This window comes from Bombina bombina, chromosome 4 (genome assembly GCF_027579735.1).
Source record: "Bombina bombina isolate aBomBom1 chromosome 4, aBomBom1.pri, whole genome shotgun sequence".
Classification (NCBI taxonomy): Eukaryota; Metazoa; Chordata; class Amphibia; order Anura; family Bombinatoridae; genus Bombina; species Bombina bombina.
This window is the reverse complement of record NC_069502.1, coordinates 1,229,735,759-1,229,751,190: the sequence shown is the minus strand read 5'-3', so window position 1 is coordinate 1,229,751,190 and position 15,432 is coordinate 1,229,735,759. Positions and strand designations below refer to the sequence as shown.

The window sequence follows — 15,432 nt, the reverse complement described above, 5'->3', positions numbered from 1 at the left end:
GTTACCAGGTACATCAGATGGTATAGGGTCAGTACAGAGTGCTCGTCTGTGAGTTTATTACCAGGTACATCAGATGGTATAGGGTCAGTACAGAGAGTGCTCGTCTGTGAGTTTATTACCAGGTACATCAGATGGTATAGGGTCAGTACAGAGAGTGCTCGTCTGTGAGTTTATTACCAGGTACATCAGATGGTATAGGGTCAGTACAGAGTGCTCGTCTGTGAGTTTATTACCAGGTACATCAGATGGTATAGGGTCAGTACAGAGAGTGCTCGTCTGTGAGTTTATTACCAGGTACATCAGATGGTATAGGGTCAGTACAGAGAGTGCTCGTCTGTGAGTTTATTACCAGGTACATCAGATGGTATAGGGTCAGTACAGAGTGCTCGTCTGTGAGTTTATTACCAGGTACATCAGATGGTATAGGGTCAGTACAGAGTGCTCGTCTGTGAGTTTATTACCAGGTACATCAGATGGTATAGGGTCAGTACAGAGAGTGCTCGTCTGTGAGTTTATTACCAGGTACATCAGATGGTATAGGGTCAGTACAGAGTGCTCGTCTGTGAGTTTATTACCAGGTACATCAGATGGTATAGGGTCAGTACAGAGAGTGCTCGTCTGTGAGTTTATTACCAGGTACATCAGATGGTATAGGGTCAGTACAGAGTGCTCGTCTGTGAGTTTATTACCAGGTACATCAGATGGTATAGGGTCAGTACAGAGAGTGCTCGTCTGTGAGTTTATTACCAGGTACATCAGATGGTATAGGGTCAGTACAGAGTGCTCGTCTGTGAGTTTATTACCAGGTACATCAGATGGTATAGGGTCAGTACAGAGTGCTCGTCTGTGAGTTTATTACCAGGTACATCAGATGGTATAGGGTCAGTACAGAGTGCTCGTCTGTGAGTTTATTACCAGGTACATCAGATGGTATAGGGTCAGTACAGAGTGCTCGTCTGTGAGATTATTACCAGGTACATCAGATGGTATAGGGTCAGTACAGAGTGCCCGTCTGTGAGTTTACAGCTCTAGTTAACTTTCTTATTTAGAAATATTCATAGGATTTCACAGAGAATATAAGAATATAAATTATTGTGCTGTATATTTCTTTCACCTTGGACTGTTTGGAGCATAATACAGCACAAACATTGATATTAATATAATATATGGGAGGTGGTCTTGCTTCTAAGCCGTAGATATTGCTAATTAATAAAAAAAAGTGTCACACAGAGAACAAATATAAATGTTTTCCCTTTAAGTTTGTGTTGGCATTAATGTAAATCGGCTAGAAAATGACTAAAGTATATAATGTAGTAAGCGATTTCGTTTCTTGCGCCACTATAAGCAAAAGGTTAACGGTTGCTCACAAAGCCTGGCACTATGTGTGTGTCACTTACAGAATTCAGTTCCGTGTTGATGCTAGAGGCGTTCTCGCCGCCCATCACTACTAGCCGAGCTGGCATGTAACTGGAATCCTCACTGGACACTATGAAAAACAGACGCCTGTAAAGAAGATGAAAACTCAGTGAACAACAATGAAAATCTGCCTCTATGAGCAGCCCTTACCTAAATCCCAGGCCACTAGATATAAAAAACATTTATGTAAGAACTTACCTGATAAATTCAATTCTTCCATGGTGGCGAGAGTCCATGAGCTTGTTACTGATGTGATAAACATTCCTATCAAGAGGCGGCAAAGTTTCCCAAATTTAAAAGACTATAAATACCCTGCCCATCTCACTCACACCTCAGTTTAACGTATAAGCAAGAGGTGAGGTGTTTAAGGAGTAAAAGCATAAAAAAGAGGAACAGGAAAAAAGATGTGCTTATTAAAAATAAAGAAAATATTGGGTGGTCTCGTGGACTCTCGCCACCATGAAAGAAATTAAATTTATCAGGTAAGTTCTTACATAAATTATGTTTTCCTTCACATAGGTGGCGAGAGTCCAAGAGCTTGTTACTGATGGGATATAATACCCAATATGTAGAAGTCCACGAGTAACAAAAATAATGGGAGGGATAAAATAAAAACAGCTAATTTTGCTGAGAAAAACATCAAAATGATAGAATTTGGTACAGATATGCAAGGAAGACGAAGTGGCCTCTTTGCAAATTTGATCGATTAAGGGACAGTCAAGTCCAAAATAATCTTTCATGTTTCAAATAGGGCATGTAATTTTAAACAACTTTCCAATTTACTTTTATCACCAATTTTGCTTTGTTCTCTTTGTATTCTTAGTTGAACGCTAAACCTAGGAGGTTCATATGCTAATTTCTTAGACCTTGAAGGCCGCCTCTAATCTGAATGCATTTTGACAGTTTTGCACCACTAGAGGGCATTAGTTTACGTGTTTCATATAGATAACATTGAGCTCATGCACATGAATTTACCGAGGAGTGAGCACTGATTGGTCTGTCATTAGAACTGAAATAAGGGGGCAATCTGCAGAGGCTTAGATACAAGTTAATTACAGAGGTAAAACGTGTATTATTATAACTGAGATAAGGGGCAGTCTGCAGAGGCTTAGATACAAGTTAATTACAGAGGTAAAACGTGTATTATTATAACTGTGTTGGTTATGCAAAACTGGGGAATGGGTCATTTAGCGATTTTCTATCTTAAAACAACATTCTGCTGTTGACTGTCCCTTTAAGCTTCGTTCTTGAAAGCACAATGTGTGACAACTGATCTTGTAGAATGAGGGGGAGACTGCTGCGCCTAAAAATAAGCTTTAACCAAGATGCTGATAAAATGGCAGATGCTGCCTGACCTTTTCTACAACCAGAAAAAAAAGCAAATAGACTAGAAGTCTGTCTGAAATCTACATCTTACTACATCCAAAGAGTGTAAAGATCTTACAAGAGTAGATTTAGGATTAGGACACAAAGAAGGAACAATAATGTCCCTATTAATGTTGTTAGAATTCACACATTTAGGTAAAAAAGCAAAACTGCTTTATCTTGATGGAAACTCAGATAGGGAGACTCACAAGAAAGAGCAGACAATTCAGAGCCTCGTCTAGCAGAAGGGATGGCCAAAAGGAACAGCACTTTCCAAGAAAGTAGTTTAATGTCCAAAGGTCCATAGGTTTAAAAAGGACGAGCCAGTAGTATCTTTAATACCAGATTTAGACTCCAAAGAGGAGAAATAAATTTAATGACAGGTTTAATACCTGCAGGGCCTCTTGGTCCATCTTCACTCAAAATGAACCCAAAAATAAAATAAAACCCTTAAATAAACTTTTAAACCCCTTAAGTGTTAGAATCCAAAAAAACGTTGCTGTCCCTTTAAATGCTTTCATTATTATTATCCTCCAAATTCTCTTAGAATCAAATTTTAAGAAAAATAAAAAGATGAATGGCAACCTCTACACCTCAGCAAGCTTGCTGTGGTGCCTACCTGTCCTGCTGGCCAAAAAACGGAGGAACTACAAGAAACAATCCGGACTCAATCTCGCCCAGCAGCAAAACCGCCGCCCACACAAACCACAGAGCCGCACTGAAACCCTTCCGGCACTCCGAAAGTAACAAAAGGAAAAGCGTGCAAACTTTTGCCGTCTCCGCAAGCCCCGCCCATCATGGGCGTAACTTACCAAACCTCCCGGCCGGCATTGCTCCTACTATAGAGAAAACAGCCGCCGAGAGAAGCCACACACCAAAGTGAAACAGAATAAAACCAAAGAAAAAAACTAAATAACTTCCCAGTGCCCTGCATAGCTGACCTACAAAATCCTGTGCACCCCACACAAAAAATGTAGACACGTCCCTCAAACAGTATTAACTGTTAAAGTGCCACAATCTTTTATATAAAAAATAAACGTAGCACGAATCATAAATTGCCTCTATCATAGACTACAACTATTTCTATGACTGTTCACCTAAATTGTTTTTATATGGTTTTTACCTTGTGTGTTTTATATTGTGTACATTAAACTGTTATCTCTTAGTCTTTCTGGCGCTCACTTCATTTATTCACCCAAAAGATGACTCTGTCTGGCAGCTGGGCAGCACACAAAGAGGCATTCTCCTACCATGAACCTGTGGAAAAAAGAAAGACCGTATAAACTTGCACAGGCTTTCCAAAAAGGGCAGCAACAAACTGTTTGAGAAGCACAGTGGGGATTATACCCCACAAGCTCTACTGAAGAGACTGACATGGACTACGGCTAGACTCAGCAAAGATCAGAACAACCTGCTCTGCTCTTGATTGTAGAAATTCATTCAGACACCTAACTTTACCACCTCCTTGCAACTATTTACAGGCAAAAAAAATGACTGGGGATTTTGGGTAGGGGAGTGGTATTTAACAGCTTTGCTGTGGTGCTCTTCGCCTCCTCCTGCTGGTCAGGAGTGATATTACCAACAGTAATTATGATGATCTGTAGACTCACCGTGTCATTAGAAAGAAAGTTAAATGGCACCTTTATATCCCAATGGCCGGGGCACTCACCACCTCCTATGACCCGGACTACAAGAAACAGCTTTGTCTCCTCCGAACGCAGGTCTAGAAAGAAGAAGTTACAGAGGCCACACCCGGTCACATGGAGTGCCATGCAGGACCGCCCCTGCACACGAGAACACGCCAAAAAAACCTGCCTCAATCTCTTGCTTAGAGAACCTTGACAGAGCCTCATCTCACACAAATGCAGTATAAAACACAATAAACAATATTATGCACAATAAAATCCCCCCTGTTCAATAACCCCCTTCCGAGGGCATTACCCTAGATTCTATAAAGATAAAGGAGCCACACTGTGACCCTGTCGTCTTACGTTATCATATAGATGTATAAACGAAACGATCTTACCAGAATCAATGCCGTGGAACAGGAACACAACCTTTCAAGTGCGACAGGGAAGTAGCATCACTCCTGACATGGACATGAGAGCATAAAAGCAGGCAGCGAAACTCGTCAACGTGGATAGCTAATGGAGCTGTTAATTTGAGTTGGAATGGGTTTGCAGAAAGACTCTCCCTGCATCTCCGGACTACTTAAAACTCCAGTCCCATTTTGAAGAGAACTACCCTCCATAAGAGACTATCTTCAAACTTCTGACACTTCTCTGCCAACCTCCTGTGACGAAAGGCAAAGAATGACTGGGGGATGAGGGGAGTGGGGGAGGTATTTAAGCCTTTGGCTGGGGTGTCTTTGCCTCCTCCTGGTGGCCAGGTTCTTAATTCCCACAAGTAATGAAGCAGTGGACTCTCCTTCCATTAAGACGGAAAGGACCTTTCAAGACAGAATCTTAAGGACCCATTAATCAAGCTCCGTATGGGGCCGTGTTTCTGGCGAGCCTTCAGACTCGCCATAAACACCAGTTATTAAGCAGCGGTCTAAAGACCGCTGCTCCATAACTTGTCCCCCTGCTCTGAGGAGGTGGACAGAGATTGCGTGAATTGGCCGCGAATCTGCAGGGGGCGGTGTTGAACCAGCAGTTCACAAGAGATGCTGGTGCAATGCGGAGAGCTTAATGCTCTCCGCTTTCAGCTATGTCTGTCGCACATGATCCGCTGATCGGATCATGTCGGACAGACATTTGTTAAATAGGCCCCATTATGTCAAGAGAATGCATAGGCTTGAACAGAGGCCCCTGCAAAACCTTTAGAACCAAATTCAAACGCCAAGGAGGAGCAAAATGTCTAAACACAGGCCTGATCCTGGGCAGAGCCTGAACAAAAGACTGAATATCAGGGAGCTCAGCGAGCTTCTTATGTAACAGCACAGATAGAGCCGAAATCTGTCCCCTTAAGTAACAGGCGGCAAGTCCCTTATCCAGACCGTCCTGGAGGAAAGAAAGAATTCTGGATACCCTGACTCTATGCCAGGAATATCCACGAGATTCACACCAGAGTAAGTAGGTCCTCCACACTTTATGATAGATGCGATGGGTAACCGGCTTCCAGGCTTAAATGAGAGTATCAATCACCCTCTCAGAAAATCCTCTTCTGGCTAAGACCAAGCGTTCAATCTCCACGCAGTCAGCCTTAGAGAATCTAGATTCTGATGCACAAAGGGACCCTGTACCAGCAGATCCCTGTGACAGGGCAACATCCATGGAGGGGAGGATGATCACCCCACTAGATCTGCAAACCACGTCCTCCTCGTCCACGATGGAGCAATCAGAATAGTTGACGCTTGCTCCTGTTTGATGCGTGCCACTACACGAGGTAGAAGTGGTAACAGTGGAAAAATGTACACAAGGTTGAATCCCCACGGCACTGATAAGGCATCTATCAGTTCAGCCTGGGGATCCCTGGACCGCGACCCGTATCTGGGTAGCTTGTAGTTGAGTTTGGACACCATGAGATCTATCTCCGGAGTCCCTCAACTGTTGCAAATCTCCGCAAACACTTCGGGTTGAAGAGACATTCCCTCGGATGAAATGATTGTCTGCTGAGAAAGTCTGCTTCCCAGTTGTCCACAACCGGGATGTGGATCGCTGATAGCGAGCATCCCACTCCAGGATCCAAGATACTTCCCTCATGGATAGGGAGTTTCTCGTTCCCCTCTGGTGGTTGATGTTAGCCACTGAGGTAATGTTGTCTGACTGGAACCTGATGAACTTGGACGAACCCAGGAGGGCCAAGCCTGCAGAGCGTTGAAGATCGCCGAAGTTCCAAGATGTTGATCAGGAGAAGAGACTCCTTCCAATTCCACCTGCCCTGTGTTTTCCTGGCACACCAAAACGCTCCTCAACCTGAGAGACTCGCGTCCGTAGTCACAATCTCCCAAGATGGTCTAAGGAAGGATGTCCCCTGGGACAGCTGATCTGGATCACCAAGAGAGAGACTACCTCGACCCGTTGTCCAGAGAGATCAGTTGGGACAGATACAAATGATCACTGTTCCACTGCCTCAGCATGCACAGTTGAAGAGGCCGGAGATGGAATCTGGCGAATGGAATGACATCTATAGTTGATACCAGGAGCCCAATCACCTCCATGCACCGGGCCACTGATGGCCTTGAGGAGGATTGAAGGGCAAGACAGCTGGAGACAATCTTGCAACATCTCTTGTCTGTTAAGAATATCTTCATGGCAATGGAGTCTATTATGGTGCCCAGGAACTCCACTCTGGTACTGGGAACCAGAGAACTCTTTCCTGAGTTTAACTTCCATCCATGAGACTGCAGAAGCAGGCCATAGGGCCCTCTGCACCAGAACAGAAAAGCCTGATGTCTTGGCATTCAAGCGGATAATCTGCATATTTGCATCACAAATAAATGAATTAGCTATCCTCAGGGCCTTAATTATTTCACAAATTTCATTGAGGGGAGTCTCCACCTCGATCATTTCTGACAGAGTCTCACACCAATATGTAGTGGCTCCCGCCACCGCAGCAACCGCGGCTGCAGGTAGAAAAACGAACCCCGTGAGTTAAAACATTTTTCTTAACAGGGTCTCCAATTTCTTATCCATGAGTTCCTTAGATGAACTATCCTCAAGCGGGATAGTGGTGCGCTTAGCAAGCGTGGAGATAGCTACATCCACCTTAGGGATAGATCCCCACAATTCTAGCTGAGAATCTGGAACCGGGAACAATTTTTTAAACTAAGAAGGGGAGAAAGACGATCCAAGTCTCTCCCATTATTCTTAATAATATTCCCCATCTTTACAGGAACCGGGAAAGTCTGGGGCACTACCATGTCCTCATAAACTTTATCAAGCTTAGGGATAGAAAGTTCCTCCAGGAACTTTGGTTCCGGAACCTCTAGAGTCGCTAACACTTCCTTTAACAAAAAGCGTAAGTTCTCTATCCTAAACCTAAAGTCTGGTTCCTCCGCAGCCGGAGGTTTAGAGGCCGCAGATTCTGACCCAGAGAGAAAGGCCTCCTAAGTATCGGAATCCTCAGCATCGGCAGATAATCTAGTCTCGGATACATCCAAAGGAGTAGATGACCCCTGGGAAGGATAGCAATGTTTAAGCTTTCGCTTGCGCTTGGCCAGGTGAGGTAAAGCACTAATTACTGCAGATACCGCCGTTTGCAACTGTTCAACAGGCGGCAACGTGGCCCCTCCCGCAGGAGGATTAGAAATGCAGTGGGGAGCTGCATGTGTAATCAATGAATGTAGGGAACGCACCACATGGGACGGAGACCCCTCAGAGGTGGATGGCTCAGTGGTACTAAACATTTAGTTTCTTTTAGATATCACTATTTTATCAAGGCATGTGGAACATAGTTGAGCAGGCCGGTATCCCGAAAACCACCTCACAATAAACACAGGCATTAGATTTAAGTAAAGAGGGAGTACCCTCTAACATATCAGAGTCCTCCATAGCTTGCACTTTAATAAGTAATACAGAAAGATTAAATGTCACCTTTATACTTCCAAAGGCCGGGGCACTCACCACCTCCTATGACCTAGGCCCAAAGAGAAACTCATAAATTAAGAGAGAGAAGCGCTCAACCTGGGAACGAACAATAACATAATAGCTTGTTCTATGGCTAGTTACCACCCTAGAAGCAGCCTCTTTTTGCTCAATATGTGCCTTTCACAGAGAAAAACTTTCCTGTAGCATATCAGTCGGATCCTGACTTAACAGTACAGTCCAGCCCCTAAATACCAGGCAATCCCTCTCTGAACAAGGGAAACAGCAAAACCCCAGACATACGTTTCAGCCTAATGAGAGCCTCGTCAGTGAGGTGCAGCCATATCCCTCTAGGCACACTGAGCAAAGGGTCCACGTTCGGATTCCCGCATCAAACTTAGGGAGACTGCCCTAAGAGTCATAATTTGCATAAATTAAAAGAGAGAAGCACTCAACCTGGGAACAAACAATAGCATAATAGCTTGTTCTATGGCTAGTTACCACTCATTATTGTCTCCTGCAACTGACGGTCAGGAAGAGGAAGAGAAAGAGGCCACACCCGGTCACATGGAGTACCATGCAGGACCGCCCCCGCAGCCAGGAAAAAGCGTGCTAACTAAACAGGCTGTGCAGTAATCAAGGAAGGAAAAAACCTGACTGTTCCACCCACATTGCCAGAGCCACATCTCACACATGTGGCAGAAAAAAACGCCATAAAAACAAACATGTATACATCCCCTCCCTGTTCAATAATCACCTTGCGGAGATATTAACCCTTGATTCTATGCAGATAAAGGAGCCACACTTTGACCCTGTCTTCTTGCGTTATCATTACAGAGATAGAAAATTAAACAATCTTACCAGAATCAACGCCGTGGAACAGGAATACGGCCTCTTAAAGTTTGACAGTGTGTAGCATCGCTCCTGACATGGACTTGAGTGAAGAAAGCAGGCAGTGAAACTCGTCAACACTGATTGCTTAAGGAGCTGTTAATACGAGTCTGCATGGTTTCACAGAAAGACTCTCCCTGCATCTCCAGACCCTAACATTCGTCAATGCTCTCACTGAGAGGCTGACAAGACTACATAAAAACTCCAGTCCCATTCCAAAGAGTACTACCCTCCATAAGAGACTACTCCGAAATTTTCCAACACTTTTCTGCCCTCCTCCTGTGACGAAAGGCAAAGAATGACTGGGGGATGAGAAGAGTGCAGGAGGTATTTAAGACTTTGGCTGGGGTGTCTTTGCATCCTCCTGGTGGCCAGGTTCTGTATTTCCCACAAGTAATGAATGAAGCCGTGGACTCTTCTCATATTAGATGGAAACCTTAGTTACAGTCTGTCAGAACGCATTATTTATAAAATAACACCCAATACCTAAACACCTACTTATAAAACCTTAGTTACCGTCTGTAAGAATACATCATCTATACTATAACACCCAATACCTAAACACCTACCTAAAAAACCTAAGTTAACATCTGTAAGAATGCATCATCTATACTATAATGACCAATACCTAAACACCTACCTATAAAACCTTAGTTTCGGTCTGTCAGAACGCATCATCTATAGTGTAACACCCAATACCTAAACACCTACTTATAAAACCTTAGTTACCGTCTGTCAGAAAGCATCAACTATACTATAACACCCAATACCTAAACCCCTGCCTATAAAACCTTAGTTACCGAGTCTAAGAATGCATCATCCATAGTGATGTACAACACCAGGAATATTGTGTGGCATGCGCGTTTCATGCCATATATGCTGTGACGGAATTCTACTTCATGCTGATAGTGCACCAGGTAACTACATATAAAATACAAGGCACCATCATTATCTAATCATATTACCTCTATAAACCCTTTGGTAATCCCTTCACAGGCCCGTATACACCGTTGTAACTCACCGAATCACAACACCGCGGTGCATATAGATGTTAATATAATGAGATCCAGTGCTGCCATTAGATTCCCAGTAAGATTTCGGATTTCCATCTGTTAGTTTGTTGGCACGATGTGGGTTAGAGGAAACCTCAATCTTCTCCCAGCACTTGTCTTCTTTAACTTCCATATTGGAGCCTGAAATAAGATAATAATTGGTAACAGTGCAGAAGGCAGGCTGTTAGTTATGAATATATTCAGACCAAGGCTCTCAAATGCCATTGGGGTCAGTGCTGGTGGTACAGTACATGATGCTGTAAGAGGCAGAGTTGGGAGCACAATATATGATAAAGCTTGGAAGCAGTGTTGGGAGTACAGTATATTATGAAGTTGGGGGGCAGTGTTGGAGGTGCAATATATGACACCGTTGGGGGAACAGTGTTTGGGGTACAGGACATGATGCCAATGAAAGTAATGTGAGGGTCATAGGGGTATAGTAAATTATGTTGGAGTACAGTTCACATAAGATGTGGTGGGATATCCAGATGCCAATGTGGCATTTTTATGGTAGATTATGCCGTTTGGAGTATAGTACATGGTGACATTTGAGGGCAGTGCCAGGGGTAAAGTTCATGATAACGTTTGATAGATGTCGCTGGAGCCTTTGTTTAGGATACAGTACATGCTGTTGGAGTAAAATATGTTATTGGGGATACTGTCGGAATACAGTAAATTAGGCAAATGCACGTAGAGTAATGTAATATATCGGTGCAGTTGAATGAAGGTGGGACAAAGTAAGAATAGACTTACCTTGGCAAAGATTTTTCAGGAACACTCCAAAGAAGGGGATGTTGATCGACTGTTGGCTTCTCCTGTTCTCCTCAATCTGACCCAGAACCATCTGAAAAGAACAAAATGCGTTACTCTGAGCCCTGCTTGCCTGGTTAATGGTCCATATGTAACCGTATGTAAAAGTGGTCAGGACAATAAACAGTGACAAAGTGTTATGAACTGGGCTAGAAATAGACGTCAGTGCCTGATGTCTGTATCAGTGTATTAGTTAAGGTATGAAGACTGTAGATGCCCTCTGGAGTGCATACATGTATAATGTGCGGTGTGCATGAGGGAAACATATGCCAGGTATGTGATGGTTGTGGCAGTGTGTGAGCACCCTACATGCATACTGACCATAGTGGTAATGGATGAAACGTATGCCCGGTTTAGAAAGGTTTGTTTATAAGAAGGGACTGCAGGACAGTGCAGCTTTGGAGGTTTTGTAGCACCGCCTTAAACGAATATGAAACAGAAAAAAACATAATTTATGCTTACCTGATAAATTTATTTCTCTTGTGGTGTATCCAGTCCACGGATCATCCATTACTTATGGGATATTCTCCTTCCCAACAGGAAGTTGCAAGAGGATCACCCACAGCAGAGCTGCTATATAGCTCCTCCCCTAACTGTTTTCGGTCGAATGACTGGATATGACAAACAGAGAAAGGAGAAACCATAGGGTGCAGTGGTGACTGTAGTTTAATGAAAATTTAGACCTGCCTTAAAAGGACAGGGCGGGCCGTGGACTGGATACACTACAAGAGAAATAAATATATCAGGTAAGCATAAATTATGTTTTCTCTTGTTAAGTGTATCCAGTCCACGGATCATCCATTACTTATGGGATACCAATACCAAAGCTAAAGTACACGGATGATGGGAGGGACAAGGCAGGATTAAGCGGAAGGAACCACTGCCTGAAGAACCTTTCTCCCAAAAACAGCCTCCGAAGAAGCAAAAGTATCAAATTTGTAAAATTTGGAAAAAGTGTGAAGCGAAGACCAAGTCGCGGCCTTGCAAATCTGTTCAACAGAGGCCTCATTTTTAAAGGCCCAGGTGGAAGCCACAGCTCTAGTAGAATGAGCTGTAATCCTTTCAAGGGGCTGCTGTCCAGCAGTCTCATAGGCTAAACATATTATACTCCGAAGCCAAAAAGAAAGAGGTTGCAGAGGCCTTCTGACCTCTCCTCTGTCCAGAGTAAACAACAAACAGGTTAGCTGTTTGGCGAAAATCTTTAGTAGCCTGTAAGTAAAACTTCAAGGCACGGACTACGTCCAGATTATGTAAAAGACGTTCCTTCTTTGAAGAAGGATTAGGACACAATGATGGAACGACAATCTCTTGATTGATATTCTTGTTAGAAACCACCTTAGGTAACAACCCAGGTTTGGTACGCAGGACTACCTTATCTGCATGAAAAATCAGATAAGGAGAATCACATTGTAAGGCAGATAGCTCAGGGACTCTCCGAGCCGAGGAAATAGCCATCAAAAACAGAACTTTCCAAGATAAAAGTTTAATATCAATGGAATGAAGGGGTTCAAACTGAACTCCTTGAAGAACCAAGTTTAAGCTCCACGGGGGAGCAACAGGTTTAAACACAGGCTTAATTCTAACCAAAGCCTGGCAAAATGCCTGGACGTCTGGAATCTCTGCCAGACGCTTGTGCAAAAGAATAGACAGAGCAGAAATCTGTCCCTTTAAGGAACTAGCTGATAATCCTTTGTCCAAGCCCTCTTGGAGAAAAGACAATATTCTAGGAATCCTAACCTTACTCCATGAGTAATTCTTGGATTCACACCAATAAAGATATTTACTCCATATCTTGTGGTAGATTTTCCTGGTAACAGGCTTTCGTGCCTGTATTAAAGTATCAATGACTGGCTCGGAGAAGCCACGCTTTGATAGAATCAAGCATTCAATCTCCATGCAGTCAGTCTCAGAGAAATTAGATTTGGATGATTGAAAGAACCTTGTATCAGAAGGTCCTGTCTTAGAGGCAGAGTCCATGGTGGAAAGGATGACATGTCCACTAGGTCTGCATACCAAGTCCTGCGTGGCACAGGTGCTATCAGAATCACCGATGCTCTCTCCTGTTTGATTTTGGCAATCAGTCGAGGGAGCAGAGGAAACGGTGGAAACACATAAGCCAGGTTCCTGGACCTGAATCCGTATCAAGGAAGCTTGGCATTCTGGCGAGACGCCATGAGATCCAACTCTGGTTTGCCCCAACGATGAATCAACTGAGCAAACACCTCCGGATGGAGTTCCCACTCCCCCGGATGGAAAGTCTGACGAATTAGAAAATCCGCCTCCCAGTTCTCCACGCCTGGGATATGGATTGCTGACAGGTGGCAAGAGTGGTACTCTGCCCAGCGAATTATTTTTGAGACTTCTAACATCGCTATTGAACTCCTGGTTCCCCCTTGATGGTTGATGTAAGCCACAGTCGTGATGTTGTCCGACTGAAATCTGATGAACCTCAGTGTTGCTAACTGAGGTCAAGCCAGAAGAGCATTGAATATCGCTCTTAACTCCAGAATATTTATTGGAAGGAGTTTCTCCTCCTGAGTCCACGATCCCTGTGCCTTCAGGGAATTCCAGACTGCACCCCAACCTAGAAGGCTGGCATCTGTTGTTACAATTGTCCAATCTGGCCTGCGAAAGGTCATACCCTTGGACAGGTGTACCCGAGACAACCACCAGAGAAGAGAATCTCTGGTCTCTTGATCCAGATTTAGCAGAGGGGACAAATCTGTGTAATCCCCATTCCACTGACTCCGCATGCATAATTGCAGCGGTCTGAGATGAAGGCGCGCAAATGGCACTATGTCCATTGCCGCTACCATCAAGCCGATTACCTCCATACACTGAGCTACCGAAGGGCGCGGAATGGAGTGAAGAACACGGCAAGCATTTAGAAGTTTTGATAACCTGGACTCCGTCAGGTAAATTTTCATTTCTACAGAATCTATAAGAGTCCCTAATAAGGAGACTCTTGTGAGTGGGGATAGAGAACTCTTTTCCTCGTTCACTTTCCACCCGTGCGACCTCAGAAATGCCAGAACTATCTCTGTATGAGACTTGGCAACTTGAAAGCTTGACGCCTGTATCAGGATGTCGTCTAGATACGGAGCCACCGCTATGCCTCGCGGTCTTAGAACCGCCAGAAGTGAGCCCAGAACCTTTGTAAAGATTCTCGGGGCTGTAGCCAACCCGAAGGGAAGAGCTACAAATTGGTAATGCCTGTCTAGAAAGGCAAACCTTAGAAACCGATGATGATCTTTGTGAATCGGTATGTGAAGGTAGGCATCCTTTAAGTCCACTGTGGTCATGTACTGACCTTCTTGGTAGGATGGTCCGAATAGTTTCCATTTTGAAAGATGGAACTCTGAGGAATTTGTTTAAGATCTTTAGATCCAAAATTGGTCTGAAGGATCCCTCTTTTTTGGTAACCACAAAGAGATATGAATAAAAACCCTGTCCTTGTTCCGTCCGCGGAACTGGATGGATCACTCCCATAATTAGGAGGTCTTGCACACAGCGTAGGAATGCCTCTTTCTTTATCTGATTTGCAGATAGCCTTGAAAGATGAAATCTCCCTTGTGGAGGGGAAGCTTTGAAGTCCAGAAGATATCCCTGAGATATGATCTCCAACGCCCAGGGATCCTAAACATCTCTTGCCCACGCCTGGGCGAAGAGAGAAAGTCTGCCCCCTGCTAGATCTGTCGCCGGATAGGGGGCCGTTCTGTCATGCTGTCTTAGAGGCAGCAGCAGGCTTTCTGGCCTGCTTGCCTTTGTTCGAGGACTGGTTAGGTTTCCAGGCCTGCTTAGATTGAGCAAAAGTTCCCTCTTGTTTTGAAGCGGAGGAAGTTGATGCTGCACCTGCCTTGAAATTTCGAAAGGCACGAAAATTAGACTGTTTGGCCTTTGCTTTGGCCCTGTCCTGAGGAAGGGTGTGACCCTTACCTCCAGTAATGTCAGCAATAATTTCCTTCAAACCAGGCCCGAATAAGGTCTGCCCCTTGAAAGGAATGTTGAGTAATTTAGACTTCGAAGTCACGTCAGCTGACCAGGATTTAAGCCATAGCGCCCTACACGCTTGGATGGCGAATCCGGAATTCTTAGCCGTTAGTTTAGTCAAATGAACAATGGCATCAGAAACAAATGAGTTAGCTAGCTTAAGTGTTCTAAGCTTGTCAATAATTTCAGTCAATGGAGCTGTATGGATGGCCTCTTCCAGGGCCTCAAACCAGAATGCCGCCGTGGCCGTGACAGGCGCAATGCATGCAAGGGGCTGTAAAATAAAACCTTGTTGAATAAACATTTTCTTAAGGTAACCCTCCAATTTTTTATCCATTGGATCTGAAAAAGCACAACTGTCCTCAAACGGGATAGTAGTA

At 44.1% G+C, this 15,432-nt stretch overlaps 1 protein-coding gene across 1 annotated transcript in view; it reads right to left on the bottom strand.

Moving 5' to 3' along the window:
* Window positions 1–15,432, bottom strand: part of CUL9 (cullin 9) — a gene marked incomplete in the record, with an annotated part of 1,346,550 nt that overhangs the window by 848,147 nt on the left and 482,971 nt on the right. Inside the window, 3 exon segments of the mRNA XM_053712774.1 lie at window positions 1,398–1,503; window positions 10,222–10,393; window positions 11,006–11,096. Of these exon segments, the coding sequence (XP_053568749.1) occupies window positions 1,398–1,503; window positions 10,222–10,393; window positions 11,006–11,096 (369 nt within the window).